Source organism: Falco peregrinus, chromosome Z (assembly GCF_023634155.1).
Source record: "Falco peregrinus isolate bFalPer1 chromosome Z, bFalPer1.pri, whole genome shotgun sequence".
NCBI classification, from domain to species: Eukaryota; Metazoa; Chordata; class Aves; order Falconiformes; family Falconidae; genus Falco; species Falco peregrinus.
The window spans coordinates 42,444,250-42,467,296 of NC_073739.1; the positions used below are offsets into that span (position 1 = coordinate 42,444,250).

A 23,047-nucleotide genomic window follows, 5' to 3' on the forward strand; every position below is an offset into this window, starting at 1 on the left:
AGCAATAACTCTTGTGAGGTGCGAAACCATTTATAAATTGATTTGCCTTGGTTAGCTGTATTTTGTATGTGTTTTGGCCTTTTTTTTGTCATATATTCTGTTCTTTTTATATGTATAAATAATTTTTGGTTTTGTTTGAGTCCCTGCCTGATGCTCTGGAGCTAACCATCACACAGGCTATTTGTAAGACTCTTGGAGGGCAATCCTTCAGAGTGCTGAGGCAGTGTTTGCTTGCTACTGTTCTCATGCTTTTTCTTTATAATGTTTCAGCTCACCCACCATATACCATGTGCTTTAGAGTGAAATTCTACCCACATGAACCCTTGAAGATTAAAGAAGAGCTCACCAGGTAATTTTTTTTTTTAATGTGTTTGTGCATTTAATGTACATTGTTAACAAATTCAAAATAAGAGTTTGCTGCATAGGGTAAGGTTCTCACTATGTTATAATACTAGAGTAGACAGGCGTTTGCCCTACTGAGAGCTTTTTTATTTATTGTGATACCTGTAGATATTTAAAAGAAGTTTGAGGGGACTTTTCTATAACACAGAGGGGACTTTTCTATAACAGAGAAGCAGTGATGCTGAAAAACTTTTAGAAAGAGAAGCAGTGGTTAAATGATTGGGCAAGGACTATCCTGACTCTTTCTGGGAAAGAGTTGTGGTCTTGAGTAAGTTCCTTTTGTGTCTGAGGTGGTTTTTTTTTTTAGGGTGAATGAATTTGTCAAGTTTAATTCAGGTGTGGCCCTGGCTCTTTCAACAGGAGCATGGATAGTCTCACTGAATTTTCTGTTGTGTGTGTCTTTAGGACCACAAACAAGAAAGTATTTTTAAACTAATGATAGACCTTTAGCAAACTGATGTAGGGGTGCAAGATATTTGTGTTTTTAAAGTACAGCTGCTCTGGAGGTTAAGAAGTCTTGTTACTTACATTGGAATTTTCCAGCTTATGATGTGAAAACACAGCTGTGCAACGGATCAGTCATACTTAACAATGGAAATTTGTCATTCTTATTAGCCATTGTGAATACTCTGTTGCTCTGGGTGTTTTTTAATAAATGCACTTGGTGGAAAAAATGTAGGAAAGTCACAGATCTTTTGACCTCTACACCAGCTGTGCAGGACTATGTACAACTCACTGTGTTGCTAGTCAGCAGCTCATACCACTGACTAGTAGTTGTGTGGAAGCACAGAGCGCCTGAGTGCTTGTTATCTTGAGTTCTCCACTGATGCTTTCCCCAAGCCCTGCACATTTTTATGCTCACAAGTCACTTCATGAGTGGGAGTGATCCCCTTATCCCTGGTCTTATACTGGAAGTTTCAGGAACAGCTTGCATTCTGCTGAATGGTAAGTCTATAGTTTGTACAGAGCAGCTGGAACATGCAGTTCATATTATAGCTGTTTATCTTGGGTGAAATACTGAACCTGTCTAGCTGAGTGAACAGGTTGTAAGCCAGGAAGTCAAGGAATTTTCATTATTTGTTAGTGTTTGTCCTTGGATGAACATTTAACTTTTTATGAGCCAGAGTATCAACTTTGTATAGACTTCCCTCATTCAAGAGCCTTAATTAATTGATATTTTTTTTATACCTGCTTCAGTACCCTTCCAGGAGAAGTTTTGTTGAAAAGCAAAGCACCTAGAATTTGCTCACTGACATGTATTGTGCTGTCAGTATGTTTTAGGCTTTGCTAGAATATTTCAAATTATTTTTGCAGTCAAGCGGCTGTATAAAAACCTGTTTTATGGTCTTTTATTAAAACTAATACTATTAAGACCTTAAAAAAGAGAAATAATTTCTTTTTTCATATGTCCACCTTGTGCACGTGACACCTTTTTGTATCTGATCAGCTTTACAGTTTCCTGATACAGCTATTTGGGAAGCTTTGTCTCTGCCCAGGTGTCTAATACAGTAACAAAACATAGAAATCATCCTGAAACAAGGAAGTGAGGTGTATTCATGTAACTCACCTCTGAGAATTTGCTTTGTCATCTGAAGCAGAGGGTTAGTTTGCAGGTGACACTCCAAATTGGCTTGAGTTAATTTTTTTTTTCTTGAATTGCAATGATTGGTGAAATTCAAGAAAGGGAAGGTCCATTAGTATTTGACTGAGGGCAGACATGAAACCTTGACAGCTAGTTGGCTTTTTGGTAGATTTTGTTCTGGCTCTGCTGTTTACTGGACAGTCACATTTGTTGCAGTGTGTGCTGAAGATGATTTGAAAATAAACTAATAATATTGTCCTCTTTGACTTAAACGCTATCTGTATTTCATAGCTGCATATACAGTCAGCTGAGTCTGAGTAACTGTGCTTTGCATTTCTGCTATTCTCTGTGCCTAACTAAGCATGTCATAGAGCTGCTCTCTTGCTAGAAATCCGATGTGTGTCTGTAGTCCCCATTTAGATAATGAAATTAAGATACAGTAAGACATCCTGTCATATTGTCATACTACTCTTTGGTTCAGAATATTAATTAACCCTGTCTAAATCCCCCATGTGGATTATTGTCAATGCAGTCATTGTAAAAGCTTTATAGGAATAAATCTTTAATGCAGTACCTTAGAGACATCAAAGACACATACAGATGTTAAAAAGAGCTGGTTTTCCTACTCTTCCATAGCAATATCTGATGCAAAAAAAATATCATCTATTCAATACATGAAGCTCTGTGTGTGTGGGCCAAATGGTTTGATTTCTCTGAAAATAGTGGATAGAAGTATATTCAGGATGTAGATATTGCTTGCAGGAAGAAAACAGTATTTGTCACTGCTGCTTCATTTCTATCTTACCTTTGGTATGCTCGTCTGGACTGTTATCCTTTAGTTAGTCTGTGGTTTTACAGGTGGAACTATTTTCAGGAAATTAAGATGGAGAATGATATAGCTGAAGTTAGTCCTCTGCCTATGATATAGAAAAAAAACCCATAAAAGCCTGAAAATGTGTGTGTGCTGTGTGTTTAGAGACTAGGAGTGCCTTGGGCAAAGGATCATGCCATGCACTTGCTTGTCACTGCATTTGGTTCCACTGCTAAGGATGCCTGTGCATACCGTCAGCCATGTTGTACCATTCCAGCTGCATACTTTCATCTTCCCTCAGTTTAATTAATGAGCACTTCCATAACTATGCTTTTGAAATAACACCAGTGCCTGCCTCTGGGTGTTAGGGCACTTTGAGATATTACTGCTAAATAGGAGATTTATGGACTCAGGACAAAAGTTCTGCCTCGTGCTACAGAGGGAGGTTCTGTGTGGTCCTTGATCGCTGTTTTCTCTACAGTCAGCTGGTGCTGGGATTGTAATTCACAAATAACTTCACTGGCCATGAGGATTGTCACCTTGAGCTCTCCTGTTTCTGTAATGACAGACTACATGAAACCCAACTTGTCAACAAAGTCCAAATCTTAACGCGCTTCAGTGCTTAACCTTCTTTGCTCATCTCCTTAACTTGTGCCAACACGGATTTAGAAGATCTGTCTTTAATTGTGGAAATACTGTTTTCTTGGTGGGGCAGTCTCTTTGGTGCATTTCAGTTGTTTTTCCAGAGACTGTGATAGGCTTGGTGGTGAGAGGAGTTTTGCTTTAGCTATGTGCGTGGAACCACGTGCAGAAAAAATAATACTCCAGAGCTCACTATGATGGTCAGGATTATTCTGCTGGCAGGGCATGCAGAGATGCAAAATTTCCATGAAGTCAGTTGTAACTACAGAGGTCATTCAATCTGCAGCACACACAGCATCCCACTGCACTCTCTGGAAAGCACAGACGTTTTTGTTCTGTGCCTCTCCACTATTCTTTGATCAGCGGTCAAAGCCCTGGGAGAGTCCATAGCTGGGAAAGCCTGAGATGCTGCATGTGAACAGAATGGGAACAGTCAAAGGAGTGTGAACAGATGGATCCAAGGACTGGTCATACCCGGGTACAGATATTTTACTACGTTACTTCTTTTCAGCATTCTTGTTTAGGTAATAAATAAATCAGTGTTCTTTCTCATGTAATAGAGCAGCCCAAGGCCTCACGTGTTCTTTTCTCCAAATTCCTACATTATACTGTGTATGTATAATTAAAATGAGAGAATATAAAGCCGTTTGAGGTCTCAAAGGAATGATCTAAAATGCTACAGATAATACTGTGTCAGCAGTAATCCATGATTACTATGGAAAAAACAGACCTAGAAGAGGACATGAATAAGTAGGTGATGGAATTAACCAAAGATGGATTATTTCAATCAATTTTTATCATGCCCTTTCTTTTCTAATCCGTATTTCCTAACCCAAGAAGCAGTTCTTCAGTCACTAGGCTGTTACAAAAGTGTAATGAGTACTTTGATACAAGAAGAGCAGATAAAAAAATGTTTAATTAGAAATCATATAAAATGACAAAGACTTGAGGTATGTAAACATGGCAAATTCTAAAGCCCTGAGTGAGCTAGCTCAGGCAAGGAAGAACAATGTAGCTGCATGCATAATGTGCTTGACTAGTCCTATCTCAAACAGCTGTATTTGATATTGACTTGTGCTGGAAGAGTCGGTTGCTTTTCCCTCCAGAAACGAGAGGCCAGTTGGGGCTGTAGTGCTCCAGCTGGTTGTTAGTGCTTGAATATCTTAATATCAAACCATTTATGTGCAAGTTGAAAAGTCTTGCAATATGTTCATCCTTCCAAGGGTAAGCCAGTATGATGTAGGACTGTGCTGCCGAAACCTGTTCCAGGCATCATTTAGGAATACCTCTGCTGCTCTGGATACCCAGTCCTGCTTTTCTTGAGATGTGCAATGGTAGCTATGTTTTGATGCCTCTGCAAGTCAGCTTGTCTGTTCTGGCTTTCTTAGGGCCATATTGGCAGTTGGCAAGTGAGTTTGTTGTTTTAATAGTATTGGACTCGCAATCATGTTGAATAGCATAGGTCTTAAAAATGAATGCAAGTTGTTACAAATTATGCTTGGTGCAGGCAGGCTTGCACATAGCATTTGGGGCAGGGAAAAAAATTATCCAGGAGAGTCCTGGGTGTTTTGGTGGAGCTTGTGCCTGTGGGAGGAGACCTTACATGTTCCAAGGTCCTCTTGTGGTGCTCTGAGGGGAAGGCAGGAGGCGCTGAGAAGATGCAGTTCAGCTGTGGAAGCTTGCAGAGGGGAAGCTATTCCTGTGCCGCAGTGAGGCTCTTATGTACCCAGCATCCAAAATAAAGCTTTTCCCTAACCACTCCTTTGTCCTCATTATTCGTCAGTGAAATTAGTTCTTGTATAGCAATAAAGCTGTTTTTTTTCCCGTGTAGCCAGTAGTGTCAAGCAGCTGGCTGGTATGTTAATTTTTCACATTTTCCCTTTTCCCAAGGAAAGACCGTACACTGCAGTGCAGGCACTGGCCAGTTCCAAAGCCAGAAGGACAAACCCCCACACTACTAGTTGTAAGTGGCAGTCATGATCCTGATCACAGAAATGAGAGATCTGAGATTACTGGAAAGCTGTTATTCAAGTGATTTTCACACCTCCACCCCATGGCAGGAGAATGGACTATTTTTTTCTGAGGGAGTAGTTTTGATGTTTGTTTGTTGAGTTTTTGGTTTTGGGGTTGGTTTTTTTTTTTTAGTGTGTGGTGTTGTGGTGTTTTTTTTGTTTGGTTAGGTTTTTTTGTTTAATTTGATTTGTTTATTTGGTTTTTACATTTATATATATATATATATATATATTACTATGAATCCAGAGCTTCTCTGATTGTTTTGGCCATCTGTGGGAGACATAGGTTCAGGATGGAGTTAAGGGATGCTACTACTTCTGTTGTGTTTGAATACTTAGCATCAGTACTTCTCTCCAGAAGGTATAGAACAAGGAGAGAGGTTCTTCCTACAGCTGCCTGTTAACACAAAAGACAGTCTTGCATCTTCCCAAGTAAGGTAACAAGGTGGTTCCTACTACTTACAGTCTTAGACATTTTAAGAGAAATAGATTTTTCTTTTTTCCCGTGTTTGAATGTGTTTTGAGGACATGATTACTATGTCCCTAGTTCCAAATTCCTCTGCTAGAATTTGACTTATATCTGAGTAGGTGGATTGAAAAGCAACTTCTGTACTAACATCACTGTGGCACACATACTGCCATGTGTACCTGTTTTAGAAGTGCTGTGATGGGTTTAAGCCACGCCAGTGTGAACAAAACTTCCATATTGTTCCAGAAAAATAAGAAAACAAACAGATCTCTTTCTCATCCAAATTCACTAAAAGGTTTCTGGAATTATTATATTAACAATTTTAACAATTACATCCCTGCATATTTATTTTAGTATTATTTTCTAGATCTGTTGTTCATGAATTTGTCTGATCATTTAATTTTTTTTTTTCTTAGTAATACTGTTTTTCTTCACAGCCTCCTGAGGCAGTTAGTTCACTACCTGCTGCGTAAGGTATTTTCCTTCATCTGCCTTAAGCAATTCCCTGGATTTCACTGACCTCCCCTTAGCTCTAGTATTACAGAACTCAGTGAATAGCAGTTCTGTGTTTGCCTTTCCCACTACCCTCAAGATTTTGTAAGACTCACTTTTATTCCCCCTCAGTCACCATCTCCCCTTGTATGGGAGGCTCCACCATCTCACTCATTTGAGTTTTCCTACCTGTCAACCTCAGTTATGTCCTACATAGGATGGATGAACTAGAGCTAGGTTATACATTCAAGATGTGATTACACCAAGGCATTAAATAGTGGCAGACTGCCCCTCTGTCTTGTTCACAATATCTTCCTGCATCATGCCCAGCATTTTATTAGCTTTTTTGGCTGCTGCTGCACTCTGAGTTGATTTCAGGAACCTGTCTGTAATGACTCCAAGATCTATCTGTCACCTCTGTGTTTTGTTGGTAGCTAATAGAGTGATGGCTTTTCTTTTAATTTATAAGATACCAAAATACTTCTTTAATATTAAGTAGATAAGCAATATATTTCTAGAGAATATAATTATTTTTTCTATTAGCTTTTTTATCTAGGTGGCACTGTAAAAGCATACAGAAGGTGTTTTCTTAGTTGTGGCATTACATACATTACATGTAGTAGTTGATGTTTAGGTTAGGTTCGTAGACTTTGGCAGGAGATTAGTGCTCTTGCAGTGTACTTGGTGATATCTACTGGAGAAGACACAATGTGAAGTTAGTATCCAGAATAATATACATAAAGAACCCACAAATCCTGCTGGGGGAGGAAAGCATCCAGTCCAGGAATGCAGTAAATACACTCGTTTGCACTCTGCTGCCCTGCACCTGAATATGCACAGCAGCATGGGAGAGAGCAGTGCAGTCAAAGTCAGACACCACACTGAGACAACAATTTTTGAAACACTGCTGGATCTCCTGAGGTGACCATGCCTGTTAGCTGGAAAGACTGCAACAACTCTGGGAGAAATGCTTGTTACTGGAATAAAAATGAGTGAAGTGACCTGAACACAAGAAAAAAAAACACTACGTGGACAAACCACAGAGTTTGGCTGTGGGAAAGCTTTCTTGCCTCACTGAACATCTTAAAATAGATAACTAAATTGACTATTAAGCAGTTAGAAACATCATCTCTGGGGGTCACAAAGCCTGCTTAAAAACAAGAATAGATACTGCTGACCCTTTATCTGCAGTTGCAGGAAGGGCTTGGCTAAGCTCGAGTTGTCCTCTGTATTGCAAATGGATAATAGATGAAAATGAGGTTATTCCAATGATAGACATTCGTGAGTGTAAGCACTGAAGCATACATTTACTAGCTTGCTGGTAAGACCGAGTACTTAGGGCTGTAAATCAGGCTATAAAGTTGTGCCAAGGCCTGGAAAAAACAGCTGTGGTGGAAAGACGTGAGAAACAGCAAAATCAGATCTGATATTGCAACTTATTTTTCTAAGTGTAGCCAATCTGAACTACATGGATAACCCTTACTGAATTCAGGAGTGAGGTGAGCATTCATAGGTTCTTGCTGAACTGGGACATAAATGACTCTGTCAGGATTACAGGAAGTGTCTGATGTTGAGCCAACCTTTGGTAAAGCTTGCGACACTGGTGTTCAGTCCATTGTGCATGCTTCTCCTTCATTTGAAAGAACTTGTCTTAGTCTTGTTCCAGACTGCCCTTCTTACTTTGAAGATGAACAGAATCCCGTGCAGGTTGTTGTGTTAGTGGTCTCTGAAAAACACAGGCTCTGATTCTGCTCTGCATGCATCTGCCCTTCTAAGTGCAAGTGCTTCCCTAGTGTCCCAGCTAACAATTTCTCCAGTCGCCACTGTGAACTATGCTCTGTGCCTCTTTCCCTCTCTTGATGGCTGCCTTTTTTCTTGGAGGTGTTTCTTTGTTCTTTTTTTTTTTTTTTTTTTTTTTCCATTATACTCAGAAGCAAAATAGTTCTTTGAAAGTGCAAGTTTGAACCATTTCATTAAGGATTTCAGTGGTCAAATGCATGCAGTAACTCAATAGGAAAGAACCTTAGTGACAGAAAAAATAAACTCCAGTATTTTTATTTAAAAAATTATCGGTGTAATAGAAAGGTATGTGAACAATTTAAGAGACAACCCCCCTGCCCCTCAAAGCCAATTGCAGCAACAAACCCCCTTTCACATAAGGTAGGAAAACCAGAGCTCCTTCCTCTGACTAGCAAGTACTAGGAATTATATATTTTAAAGCAAAGACACATGAATAACATCTATGGCCCACATCTGTGACAGAAGCTAGCCTATGTGATGGCTTGGGTTCAGCTCTGTCATCCCAGGGTGATCACTGGGAGGAAATCCTATCTGAGGCACAGATATTCTTTTCCCTAAAATAATATCTTATGTGCTGGTTTGGTTATATATCCTCAGTTTACTCGAATTTTTTTTCTGTTAACATACCTCACAGCAAAAGATCGTGTGTTCCTGATTGTTACAGAAAGGAAATATTTCCTGGTGTGTTAGGGAGACAAGACAATGAAAAATGTGTTATTTTGAAGTTCCAGAAAAATTATAACAGAAATTTTCTGCAATTCTAAAATCCTGATTTATTTTTTTTGAACTCTGAACAAGTTGCAGAGCCAGTGATTTAGCTGAATGGGATGGATAATAATACATTTGTATTAGCTTCATGTAATTGACAAAAGTGCATATATTGACAATATAGATTGAAAAAGTATATATTATTTTTTATTGTAATGAAGCTAACTTTGGGGGGTATTTTTTGACAAGTTTTAGTAGTTTCATATTGCAAATAGGCTTAAGCAAGAAACTAGTTTAAAACTTGTATTTATTCCTGTTTCATTTCTTTCTGGGGAAAATAAACATTTGTTTAATATTAGCTCAGACAACTGAGACTGTTACAGATGCAGAAATTTAGTAATGGCATTGAGGATCTTTGATCGATCCTGGTCAGCAGCAAAATATTTACTTAAAAATGCCACAGGTCTGCACATTCCCACCCAAGCTCCTATGTTCATCTATATAGAATTTTGGTGGGATGCATAGAAATGAGGTTTTGCCCTCATTCTAAGTTTTTTTTTGTTGATGCTTTGTTCTTGATCTTAAATGCTGGTGTAGTATCTTAATGACCCATCATGAACTGTTGTATTTATGGCTGTCCCCCTATATTAAAAAAAGGAAAAGGTTTTGAAACCTAGTGAATTCATGTATGTGTTTTTTTCAGGTTTATTCTCATAAAATAACCATACTGGGGGGCAGGGGAACTCCCTGCCACCTCACTCCAGGAATCTTAACTTGTGATTTATTGCATAGCATTTGAAAGAGAGAGTAAGAGAGAGGCTGCCTGACTCTTGAATAGGTGCTTTGAGTCAATTCTTGAAGATTTTCCTTTCTCCCTGGTCTCTGAAGATAATGGTCTGTGCTATATGGTCAAAGTGGACAGCGCTGCTGCCTAATTCTGTTACATGGGAGAGAATTTCATGAAAAACTATTCTTTCTTTTTGTAAATACCAAAATATTCATAGAAAAGTAACTGTTTATAGGATTTGCTTCTATCCATACAGCTGGAGAATTGGACATGGCATGATGCTGAGACTTCAGATTCTTAGTTCTCATCTCAGTCCCACATCTGCAAATGTAGGACAGGATCAGTGGGTTAATATGCTTTCCCAGGAGCTTATGTACTTTGTATATCATTATAGTAATTTTCAAACTCAGAACTCACCTATGTGCAGTGTTGCTAGAGGTCTGTTGACCTTACAGCTCAGCTAACAAGCTGCACTGTGAAATGCCCTTTCATAGGTGGCTCTTTTTTGGCACTTCTGAAAAGGTGAACTCAGTTTGGCCTGAAGTTAATGGTCACTCTGGAGAACGACAACCTGATTTTTCACCCTGGAGAGACTTACTAAAAAGTTTTAGGATGGAGACTGCTCATTTGCCCAGGTTATGTATGGTATTTGCATCAAGATACTGAGCTTTTTCCAGTAGCCTGTCATTGCAGGTTAAGAATTTTTAATGGATTTCACTGAGGCCTTCAGTACACCCTGATATGCATACCTGTACTGTAGCAGTACAAAATTATGGAACGGAGTTAGTGAGCTGTTAGTGGACACTGATTACAGGAAAAAAATAGGGATTGAAAAATAGTAACAAAAAAAGACCTTGAAGTGCAAGGTGCTGGTAGAAACTTGTAATACTGTTGAGTGAAGGGATGCATTCACAATGAGAACAAATTGCTTCTCTCAATGATAATTGCATTTATGTAGCATTTATTAAACAATCCAAGGAAAGGAGGTAAATTTCTCTTGCCCTTCAGATAATACTTCCAGTCTTGCTCAAACTAGAACTCACTGTAAGCTTTGGTTAAGCTACTTGGCACAGGAGCTCACGGTCCACACAGAACCAGGTAGCTTGGGCAAAATGCATCTGACATCAGTGTTATTCATAAAGCACATTTTTATTGGCTACACTGTAGCTCAAGGCTAGAGAGGACTGGCAGCATCAGGGAATGTCCTGAAGGTCTGCAGAAGCCACTGAGTTTGATAATGTGCTTGAGCTCGTTGACTTTATGTGGCTAAAGCAATGCCTAAATGGTTTATTTTCCTGGAGGGATTAAGCTGCTGAATGGTGCAGCTGTAGCCAGCCTGGTGGCTGGGAAAGGAGCTGCAAACGTGTCGCTGGGCTGTGAGTCGCTCCATCTCTGGGAGGCTTGCTTTCCAGGGGAGGAAGCGAGAGAAAAAAGCAATGGCCTGGCCGCTTCGCCTCCCTCCTGCTATCGGAAATAATGCTGTTCGGTGGTAGGAGGCAGAGGGCAGGGAGAAGGAGCCTTTTGTTTCTTCTCCCCAGTTCTTCTGGAGGCAGAGCAGCTCAGAGGAATTGGAGAGGTTCCCTCCAGGCAGATCCCCTATGCCTGCCACCCCTCTGGGCCTCAGGCAGTTGCTTCTGTCTCAAAAATTAATCTAGGATTCTTCACAGACTGAAAAAAGAAAAGGAAGGTAATCCTCTCCACTGTGGTTAACGTGCTATTTTGTCTATAGCAACAGAAGGATTTCCTTGTGTAAACCTGTATTCAATGAGAGTTCAAACAAACTTACATTACTGTCTTTTATTTCACCTTACCAATAAGCATTGTAACAGCTGTACATTTTAAACAAAGTACTCTCCGTGCTAGCGCTTAGTGGGTTGTTGTTGCTTCTGCTGTCATTATTTTATTGTTACTGAGAAGAATCTCTTGTCTTACATTTAATTTTTGTAGTCATGCTTTGCCTCTTTTTCCTGCCATTTAAGGTAGCAAGAGAGCGATCCAGAATAGTTACACAGCTGGTTTCACACTAATAAGTTAAATCTGTTACAAAAAGATGCCACATAATTTCCTATTTTTTTAAATTGTATTTCAGATACCTCTTATATCTACAAATAAAAAGAGACATTTTCCATGGCCGTCTGCTGTGTTCTTTTTCGGATGCTGCCTACCTGGGTGCCTGTATTGTCCAAGGTAAGTACAAGCAGCAGGCTTTTTTAAATACTTAACTCATAGGTGTGTTCATCATAAAGAGAAACTCAAAACTGTTGTGGGAATATAGCTAGCAGGATGTACTTTTTTTTTTTTGTAGTTGTAGTTTCCCTGCACTGACACCACTGTAAAAATGTTCTATGTGATTCAGCCCTTTAGCCAACTAAAACCAAACTGTAACTTTAAAAAAAATATTAAAAAATGGGTTGTCTTAGTATTTAAGTGAAAAAGTATGGCATCAATGTTTGATATCTGTTCTAAACAAAGCAAAGTTCTGTTCTGAATCATGAAGGTAAATGTAGCCTATTCCATTTGAACTAAGCAGGGAAAAGTGTCGTTCAGTGCCCTTTCTTACGGTAAAGAAGAACTGTGTGATAATGGAATCTATGGCAAAAACAGTAGACTTAATTCAAGGAGAAAGGCCTTTTCCCCCCCCTTCCTATTTTTTATTCTCCCTCTCTCCCTCCCTGTCATTTCCTTAGTGCCAAATTCAGGTATATGTCTTGGGTTGCACACAGAGAACCAGTTAGCTAGATATCTGATTAGAGATGTCGTATATGTAGAAATCCCCTTCATTCTGCCTTAAAATGAATCAAGGACTTACTGCATTATAAGGTAGTGTATCCAAACCATGATTGAGCCTAGACCTTATTAAAGGAGGCTTATTTCGAAAATTAAGACACCAAATGCCATGTTTGGGTAACTAAGTGATGCATCCTTTAGAAGAGGAATCAAATACTGTGGGCCACCTTAAATAATATTACAGCCTGTGCTTCTCTGCCAGAACAGAAATAAACCAGTCCATATTGGTGAGGATAAATTGGTGTAAAAAGCAGTAGAATCTGGGGTGCATTGTTTTAGTTCTGCCTGGTACCAGAATGACACGTATTCAAAGGGGGAACATTACCTATGCCTCTCTTTTACAGAGCACATTTCTGCCACAGAAAATAGTTTAGGACTGCTAATTACTGCTGCATTTAATCAACCATGAACTTCACTTGACACTCATTGATGCAGTGGCAGTTACAAATTTTGTCCTTTCAGTTAACTGTCAATTCTTCAGCGTAGCATTTCTTGAGAGATGCTGGATTTTTTCCAGTCATGGAAGTGTCTTGAATTACACTGTATTAACTGACTTTTTTTCCTTGTTAAATAATGTTGCGATTGCATTTTTCTGTTTTGTTTTGTATTTCGGATCTGTTTAGCTGAGCTTGGTGATTATGATCCTGATGAACACCCAGAGAATTACATCAGCGACTTTAAGATTTTTCCCAAGCAGTCACAAAAACTCGAGAAGAAAATAGCTGAAATGCATAAAAATGAATTCAGGTAATTTAGAATGCTGTTTGGTAAAGAGACAGTGAAGAAATACTTTTATCTGTTTCCAGATAGTGTATGTTAATTTAGGAGGGTTTGTTCCTTGGATTATAATAGATATTCTACCAATATACTGTCTAATATGCCCTATTTGAAAATGCGGTTTCAGCGTAGTGGGTTTTCTTTTCCTGTTAACCTTCATTAATCAATATGTAGGCCTGGTGAGCTGCTCCTACTAGCATCATGAGTGCGGTTTTGTTTGACGAGTAGAAGAGTAACTTTCATTTAGCGGTCACATGTCTTTGACTGTGAAATTTCTCTTTGTAGTGCAATTATAAAATTCTTGATAGCTATTGACCTGACTGAAACTGTAATTAAGTTATTTTATCTGTAGGTTGTTAACATAGTGGTGAATTGCAGAGAAATGTATTTAAATAACTTCTTTGAAAGACTAAGGAGGTGAGATTCAGAACTCTGCATGCTCTTTTTGTGTCCTAAACTTTTAACAGTGTGACAAAGGGGAATCAAAAAAGATAGATTAATCAATCTTTTGGTTTCAAAGTTGACTGTGTCCCTAAGCATAGCCTTTCAGCAGAGAAGTAGCAGTGTGTTGTGCAACTGTACCCTCTTCTGGATTGTCAGCGAATGACACACACAGCAGTCAGTCGTGACGGTAACTTGCATGATGCCCTAGTCACTTTGTATGTCCTCAGACAGTCCTCGGAAAACTTGGAGAGGCATAGGATGTGCAGAAAATCAAATGAAAGGAAACGATTAATTACATAAAGTAGACGAGTAACTTTTATTCGGAGATTACAAGGCCCTTTGCCCTTGCTTAAAACCCTGTGTTTTGTTTTCATGTTGCAATATATGTAAATGGTTTGCTTAAGTGTATGAATACTATTTATACAAAAGTTAGATTGGGAGACACCAAATTGCAGGCGAGGAATGAAAAATGCCGTTTTAGAGGTGTTAAAGCTTAAATCACTTTTTTCCAGAAGCCTATCAAATATTTTGTTCAACCAAAATGCAGCATTCATGACAGTAAGCTTGCCAGTATTAATGTCTTCTCTTTTTTCCTTCCTGAAGCCTATATGCTTTGCTTATATTTCATGCAGCAAAACAATGCTTTCAATGGCACAGCGGTGTCTAATATTTTTAGAGCAGTCCAAGCTGCATTGTACATAGACCCACAGAAACCCATAGCCTTTTAAAAAAGAAAGCAGAATTTCTCTTACTTTCAGTATTGTTCTATACAGTGGCTGCAGATTTCCAAAAGATAAATTCAACTTTTAAAACCCAAGATCTTTCATCAGTTAAGCCAAGGCACAATTGAAAATATTTTGATCAATTCAGTCTTTCAAGGAACAGGCTAGTCCTTTATTTAAAGTTAGGAGAAGAGAAGGAAGGGTGGTTAACAAAGCTGGTGTTCTTTGTGTTTCATAGCCCTGGGAGAGATGTATTTGTCTGTGTTGTTTTTTAACTTTGTGCATTAATTCTGCCCATCCATTGTGACTTTAATCTGCTAGTTCCTCTTTTATGAATAACCAGACACATTTTTTAACTCATTTTTAACCCCCCTTTGTGTCCTAAGAAGTGTGATGCTTCTGATCCTGCGACAGTAAATGTTACAAGCCTTCGCTCAGTTCCCTCTGGGATTCTCCTAGTCATGGACTCCTCCCTTCAAGGGCTGCTCGGCATGTGAGGATGTCCTCTGAATTTCTTCTGTAGTCTTGATGGGGGATGCTGTTTATTATTGCCTTTTGGAAATCAGGTGTATCAACCCAGCTTCTTTTGCCTGTGGATCTGCTGATTCCTGCAAAGAACTCCAGGAGGTGTTTGAGGCATAACTGCACACTTACATGTGTATGTTCCATAATCCCTTTCTATTCTAGATTTTACCAATTCGTATGTTATGGATGTTAGGCCCAGTGGCTTATGCTCTTTGCAGCCCTCAGGGGCTATTTTCTTTCTTTTCTGTTTTCTTTCACTTATGTCAGCATCTGGTGTGCCTTACCTATCTGTCTGGTTTCAGAGCTGTCTGTAGCTACTATCTGGAAATTTTCCACTGCAGCTCTGTCTTGCCAAAATTGATTGTTCTATTGCATTTTTTACATCAGACATTCACTAGTCACATAGAAATGTTGCCCTTTTCTGGATATTTAATTCCATGGATCGCTATTCTAGGAGTACAAATTAATAAAATATATCTGTCATAGAAGTATCTATATATAGAGAGGTCTAGTGCTAGACGATTGGATTTCTGTATCTAGCTGGAAATAATCCTTCATATGAATTTATATCAAATTGTATGCCCTTTAACAGAACATTTGCTACTCTGAAAAAATTCCCTGGCTTTTGAAAGATACCTGTCAGCTAGAGCTTCCTGAGTCCAGATACCTGAAAATACATAGATTTCCAAAGAGAAGATCCACCTAAATCCCTATCAAGGGAATTTATATTTGTAGGATTCATGGGGCTTTTTTTGTCTTTTTTTGTTGTTGTTTTTTTTTTTTTAAAGGACTCAGTGGTTGAAAATAAAGAGATTTTTTTTGTGTCCCGCTTGAAAACTAATGATCCGTTTTTACTTATTTCTAATATGAAATATTGTGCTATGTATTTTATATGAAAGTATTATGTAAACAGTCATGAATTTATCTGAAAGCACTATGCAAACATTTACTTTGCCCAGTAAATTATAGAGTTATATGACCTGTTCAAATGCCTGTTTCCCATGCTGACCTCGTATGGAAGTTATTTAGTATTGCTTGGGATGGCAGCTGTGAATGCAGGCTCAGGGCGGTTAAGTGCTACTGAATTGGCTGTCATCTCCATCGTCTGTATCAAATATTCCAGCTTTTGCAGAAGTCATATATGGGAGAACATCTTTTGGGAGAAGAAAAAGTTTCCTCTAAGGGCATGAAATCACTGCCATGTTCTGCTATTAATTATCTCAAAAGCAATGTAAACTTTTAAGCTAAAGGGTAGTATTTTCTTGAAAACCAGAGTAGCAAATTAATGCTTGTTTTTGGTCCGAGCAAAATGAAAGGTGGTGTTTAAATTTGATTGGAAAGGCATATCATATTTTTATCCTTTGCTGCATCGTCTATACTGCAACTGCTTGGTGGGGGTTTAAGCACTTTTAACTTTCCTCTGCTGCTTTGTTTTACTGTATTCCCTTCACCACACTATCAGTTACCATGGGTGCTCAGACTCAGGTGCCAGGAGGAGTACAGGATTTCCCAGTCTCTGCTGATCGGGCTCTTCAGCTCTCGTGCAGGCATAGAGCTGTCAGGGGAGCCACTGGCAAGTATAACAACATGTTACCATCAGAGTACATTCTGGGAGGCTGTCCTAGAAGATTTGGCAAGGACTGCTGGAAAATGCTTCTCTTTGTGGGTGTTAATATCATTTAGCCAAGATTAAAGGGACTTCTTGCATTCTGTTGAATACATTAAAAAGTGCTAAAACTAAATTCCTGTTTAGCAAGTCCAGAATAAGGTGGGTCTTGTATTTCATTTAGGATCTTCCTGTAATTAAAATTACATGTTATCTGCTTTTATGCATTTAATGCTGGCAGCACACTCATCTACACTTTATATTTAGCTTAGCTTCTTGTACTACCCTAATCACATTGATATCTAATGTCCTTGTACACATGAAAGGAATCTGATCAGAAGGACGTATGGCATGCTTTAAAACTTGCAAGTCATGTTACGGGAGACAGAGGCTGCTTTGCTGGGGACCGAGGATCTGTTGAGGTTTACATGGAGTGGAAGGGGGAGTTTGGAAAAGAGCAGGACTTGGCCTACAGCAAGGATAGCTGACTTCTAGGCCTAAGGAGCCAAAGTCTTTGTAGTTTTCAGCTATACAAAGCATACCAAAGACTTTGGAGAGCAGAGGAGGATGGTGATGTGTACAGGGAGTTCATAGGCAGATAGTGGTGGCTGCTGCTCTGCGTCCCACCTACATTACAGCCCTGGGTGGCATTGAATGTCCACTTCATTTCAGCCTTGATAGGCCCTGCTGGTTCCTTTACAGTTTCCCAGTGTTGGCATTTAGGTTTATCCATCAGGCTGTATGTTGGCACATGTCACTGTGACTTCAAAATTACCTAATTCTCTCTAATTTAGAAGACTGGTATTAAAATGACGTTGTGTTAGCTGTAATAAATGAACAATTTGTTTTTAATCTGCTGTATTTTCCTGGTGTATTCTTTCACTCCGTACATTCTTGTCAGTTGTAATTTGACTGTATTAGAAAGATGGCTGGAATTTATATTTATTGGAAGTTTGAAATAACAGGTTCTCCCAGTCACCTTGTCCTTTCCCTGAAAAATGATGTATGTGTTGCTTTCCTCAAAGCTTTGTTCTTTTGAACTATTTCTTTTCTTACAGAAGTGTGCTTAAAACCAATTAAAATTAAGGAACTATACTTGTAACTATGGATGCGCTTACTAGAAATTGTAAGAGCGAGATAATTTTTGTTGGGATTGGCATTTGCATGGCACAGAGAGTATTTCCAGAAGCTTTAAGGTGAGGAACAGCTTTACCTGAGCATATTTTAATGGAAGGTGCAGTTGTAGCAGTAACATAGAGAGAGGAACTTCACAGACAAAACAGGTGTTTTCCCTCCTCTTTTCCTGAAAGTTTATCTGATAAAATGAAAAATTGAAAAGATCAATATATGTGATATTTCTTTTAATGAGAATTCCAAGAAATATTCAGTAGAAAGGATAATCTGCTTGAATTGGAGAAGGTAGCGGCTTTTGTTGTAACTGATAATTTTTTAGCTTTAGGGAAGATTTATTCTGTGTGTGTGTGTGTGTATGTGCATGTACCTTCCCCATTTCCCCACACTGGGAAGAGCGGTCGTAATCATGAACCCCAAATGTGGTTGTTTTCTTTACCAAGCTACCTGTCTCATGGTGAGGTTTGGGTTCACACTCTGCATATTTAGCGTACTGCTGAATTCAAATGGCAGTGTGAATTTCCACAATGTAAGGATTTCCCTCCCCACGTCTTCTTTATTTGGGAGGAGGCTTTACAAGCTAGGTCTGTCTGGACCAGAAAGATGAATCTACTGTGGTATTGAAAACACATAGCTCAGTAGAGGTCTCTGTATCATGGGAATAGATTATAAATTAATAACAGGTAAATTAAAACTGCTTCTGTTTTGTAAATATATTCTGTCTGTTGAATAGAGTTAGAGCTGTCTGTGTCACTGATCAATTAATGAAGTAAAGGTGAAATACAAATACCTAAACACAGACTTCAGAGATACCATATCAGCCTGATCTCTTAAGGCACACAAGTAATTTAAAACGTTCTGGTAGAAGGAGTTATATAAGTGGGACATATCATTACAATATGCATGGTGTAAAATTAACCCCCTAAGCATTTAACAGACTCAATAAATGAGTTTGATTACTATTTTAAAGTGATTATTCAGGTTTTTCTCATCCTAGGATTCTATCTGAGGGAAGAAACAATTATGCAGTACAAGTTAAAATTTATATTTGTCTTCTGCAGTTTTCTATGTTCCAGAAACACTTCAGCAATTCAGCTACCTGCCGGGTGATAAGGGTCTGTTTTCATATGCAAACCCATTTAAAGGCTTTTAACTCCCTGATGCTGGTGGCCCTGGCAATTCGCAGAGGAGCAGTGCTGCTGCCTGGGCAACGTACAAAGCCTGGCCTCACTGTTCTGACAAACTGACCCACATCCTACAATGCAATTCCACTTAACAGTGTCTTAATGTTGAAATTATCACACCATCATGCTATTGTCTCCAGTACAACTGAAATGGGGAATTCTAGGAGATTTATATTTCAATACTACATAGACCTCCTTAGCACCTTCATTGTGATCAAGAACAGTAGCGGACAGGATGTACTTAAAACCAACTCCACTGTCTCATGTCCTGAGCTCAAATGAAAAGTAAACTATGCAAGACCTTTAGCACTATAATTGTATAGCAGTTGGTGTCTCAGCCACCTCTGAAAAGATTTAAAGAAACAACAGCAAAACCTCAGCTATGTGGTAAGCAGTTCCGTGATCAGTATATAGTGTAGCTAAACACGTTGATTCGTTCTGACGAATTCTGGATTTTTTTATTTTTTTTTTTTTAGGTTAAAAGGAAACGCAGGTAACCCTGTACAAGATCTGGGATATAACAAGGAGAATGTTTCATAGATGGAGGTACTTCCTGAAATAGTCACTGTGGTCTCTCCTGAGACTGCAGTGAAGCATGTCCACAGTAGCGAGGCAGAGCAAAGGGTGCCTTTGGTGGCATCTCTTTGATGGAGGCTGAGCCTATGTTGTTTAAAGCTTTATGGCTGGCACTGGTTTGTGTGGAGGTGAATATGCAATGTTTCTAGAGGCCAGATCATTATGTACATACTTTCTCTTTGAATTAATTAAATTGAAATGCCCTACAGACCATAAATATCCAGAAATTAATCATACATGGGGCACGCTCAAATACAGTATTGCTATTGTATTCTGCAGCAAGTAACTTTGTTTAACATAGAGATGAGGCACAAAGGTGGACATTAATTTTCCCTTTTATTAATATTATTAGTATGCTAATGGTATCTCACAGCCCATTATCACTCAGTAAGAGAATTAGAAAAGATAGATGGAGTGACTTTACTAAGGTCATTCAGAAATCAAGAGACCAAAAATAGCATTGAAAATGCTTTCTTTGCTGTTATTGTTGTATAGTCTTCTCTGTTTGTTAAAAGAAATCAGTCCTCAATCTTTTGCAATCTCATCCTTGACTTTCACTAAGCTTCACTGCTTCTGTATGGAACAGATACACACCTCAAAGGAAAGGTATGAAGGGGAGAAAATTTTAGAGTGAATTCGTGTGAGCAGCCAACAAAAGGAGATCATTGCTGTGGCACACCCTGGAAGTATTCCCTTCTGAGCTTCCTGGCCTTTGAAGTGCTTCAGAGTTGGGGGCCCTGTGGGGAATAAGCAGAGCTTGTACATCCGCTAGCGTGTACTTCTTATGAGCCTAAAGGAAAAAACAGACTGTGTTGCAGACCTCTCAGTCTTCTATTAAAGACTTGGTTTCATTAAAATTTTATTAGGAACTTTTGCAATGATTGATTCCTAGGTTGAATCATTAATCCATAGCTAATGACTATGGAGCTTTAATTTCACAAGTATTCCACATTTTATTATTTGTATAGTGTACAGAAACTTTTCCTTGTAATGTTTTTTTACTGGTCCTGTTCAAAACTTTTGGCATGCTGCAGCTGGGTGCTATAGTGGCTGCGACATATGGAAAGGGAATACATCTTCCACTGCATGCTGAATACTTACTGAAAAATTTGGGAAGTCATGTAAGATCAAAAGACGTGAATACACTGACAGAGATCTGACTTTCTTGAGAGAACTGAGTTACAAAACAGCAAAGATATGTGGTCTAAATATTCCCTTTTTTCCACTGTTGAAACACTTGCATAGGTAAGGAAACTAAATTTTTTTATAAGGCTGTTTGATGCATGTGTAAATCTTAAAGGCTTTTTAACAAAGACAGAGGCATAGCTAATGTTAAATCAGTGATGGATAAAAAAATACTGGCTTTGCTGATTGGATTTGCTGTAGTTACATTTTTATTTACTAAGGGAAATTCCATTACTAAGTTACAGATAAAAAGCATGTTATCAAGGCTTGAATATTAATCTTTTGATAAGGGATGAATGAGGATTTTTAAATTTTATATTGCCCTTGACTCTTCTGCTTTGTGTTGTTTTTTTAAGGCTTTGCTCAGTAGCCATTTGATTAGCCTGTAATACGATAAGTTCAAACTTGTCCACGTCTTCTGCTTTTTTTCCAAGTACCACAGCTTGTTCCACTTGATGTATGCAAAGATAGCATGGGTTTAGAGGATATAAGGGGGGAGAGCATATTAATTCTTTTTTAATGTGCCTCTTTAATTATAATTGCAATTTAATTTTTTTTTTTACTTTTGGAAATGTCAAAACCCCTAAATTACATTGTTCCAAATTGTCACTTTTTGGTCCTTTCAAACCAGAAGACTGACTGCTTTCCTTTGGATCAGTAAAGGGAGGTGGGAAAAAAAGATGCATTTTATGATCTTATTTTTCTGTAAGGTCCAATTTCCAATATGAAATCAAACTGTCTTACTTGTTTGGCTTTTCACTATGTAACATAAGTGTTCTAAGTAATTTAGGTCAATTTAGTTGATTTCTTCTGTCCTGGGCAGGTGGTTGGTACATGAAACAAACTTACTGCTTTTTTTTAAGGGTCTTTTATGGTCTTACAGTTATGATTACACTTAAAGCTTGTGATTTATTAGTATTGAAAAGGGAGAAAACCAGTTTAGTAAAGCTGCCAGAAAGTTGGTTGGGCAAAATAAATACTGTTTTGTTCGATGCTTTCATGCTTTTTTCCCCTTAAATATTTAGCTGTGTAAATGCACTTTTGTAATATTTAGTGTTCCATTTGATACAAGAACTTCTCCATTGGAAATTGGTGAGAAAGAGACCAAGAATGCAAGGAGAAAGAAGGGCACTTGTTCTCTCTCTTACGTGGTTTTTTATGTTTAAAAGCTAAACATGAACAAAAATGTGATCTGAAATAAAGTGTAGTATCAAAGAGGACCAAAAGACATAGGGAAGAGGCTGAAGAAGTATCATGGGATTGACTGGGAGACGATAAGCAGTGAAGTACAAATGAGCATGAATTAAAACTTTCTAACAGAAGATGTTATTGACACATTGCCACAGGGCATCAGGTTGCTAGGTTCAAAATAGGATTTGACATCCACAAGCATGCTAGACATTATCTTAATTGTTTAACTGAACTTTGGGCCAAATACTGGATCTTACATGTCAAAGCTTGTTGGTTTCTAGCTACTGAGGGGTAACAGACTTAAAGGGAAATTATTCTACAGCAGTGCACAGAACAATTTTTAAATGCCAGTTCATGAGTACCATTGGTCACGGTGTGACACTGGACCCCAAAAATGCAGGGGTAAGATAAAGTATGACTATTGATGTGTTCCTTGAAGTTTGATATGGCATATTTTGGGGATAATTTGCATGAGAAGGATTTATGAGGTATGACTTTCTAAAGGTCCTAAGCACAGCCCGTTGTCACAAATGCGTATTGTCTAATAGGGTCATGCACTCTAGTCATTCAAATATGTAAATAAAGTAATACTTGGAACAGTTCACTGATAAGCAGGCATTGCAAATCTGTGTTAGAGCTTATTGTAATGGCAAGAGTTAGAAGAGCAAAATTCAAATAATAAAACTTGCTCTAGAACTCAAGTCTTGCATGCCATGTTTCAGGCTTGAGTTCATTATAGACACCCTAAAAATAGGGGCATATAATGGAAATGCTGACAGATTCTGAACCATCATGATGGTAACAGGCACTGCTATAATTAGGAGTACATCTGAGCAGACCAGTGTAATATGATTGCTGTGTTTATGCCCTGCACTGGAAGGAATGTCTGTTAATCTGCACGATCCTTTTATATGAGCTGGAGAACAAGAGTCTGTGGAAAAAAGATGCTGAGGTTTACTTCATATTCAGGCTGATGTGTGTGTATATCAAAAGACACCAAATACTTGCAGGATATCAGATAACTCTGGTTAACTGCACAACATATGTTCTCTCAGGAGCGGGACAAAACCATCAGGATTTACCTGAAAATATCAGGCACTGTACAATTCAGCAGGAGAAAACGTGAAAAGTTTTCTAACTTTATCTGATAAACAGAACATAGTTGAAATAGTTTGTATTTCACTAAGACCCTTTCTTTCTTCCTTTTTTATGCG

General features: G+C 38.5%; 1 protein-coding gene across 1 annotated transcript in view; it reads left to right on the forward strand.

Annotated features, from left to right (window-relative positions):
* Positions 1-23,047, forward strand: part of FRMD3 (FERM domain containing 3) — a 140,566-nt gene that overhangs the window by 85,993 nt on the left and 31,526 nt on the right. The window contains exons 4-6 of the mRNA XM_055791516.1: positions 271-349; positions 11,795-11,892; positions 13,116-13,239. Coding sequence (XP_055647491.1) covers positions 271-349; positions 11,795-11,892; positions 13,116-13,239 — 301 coding nt within the window. The remainder of the gene's footprint in view (positions 1-270; positions 350-11,794; positions 11,893-13,115; positions 13,240-23,047) is intronic.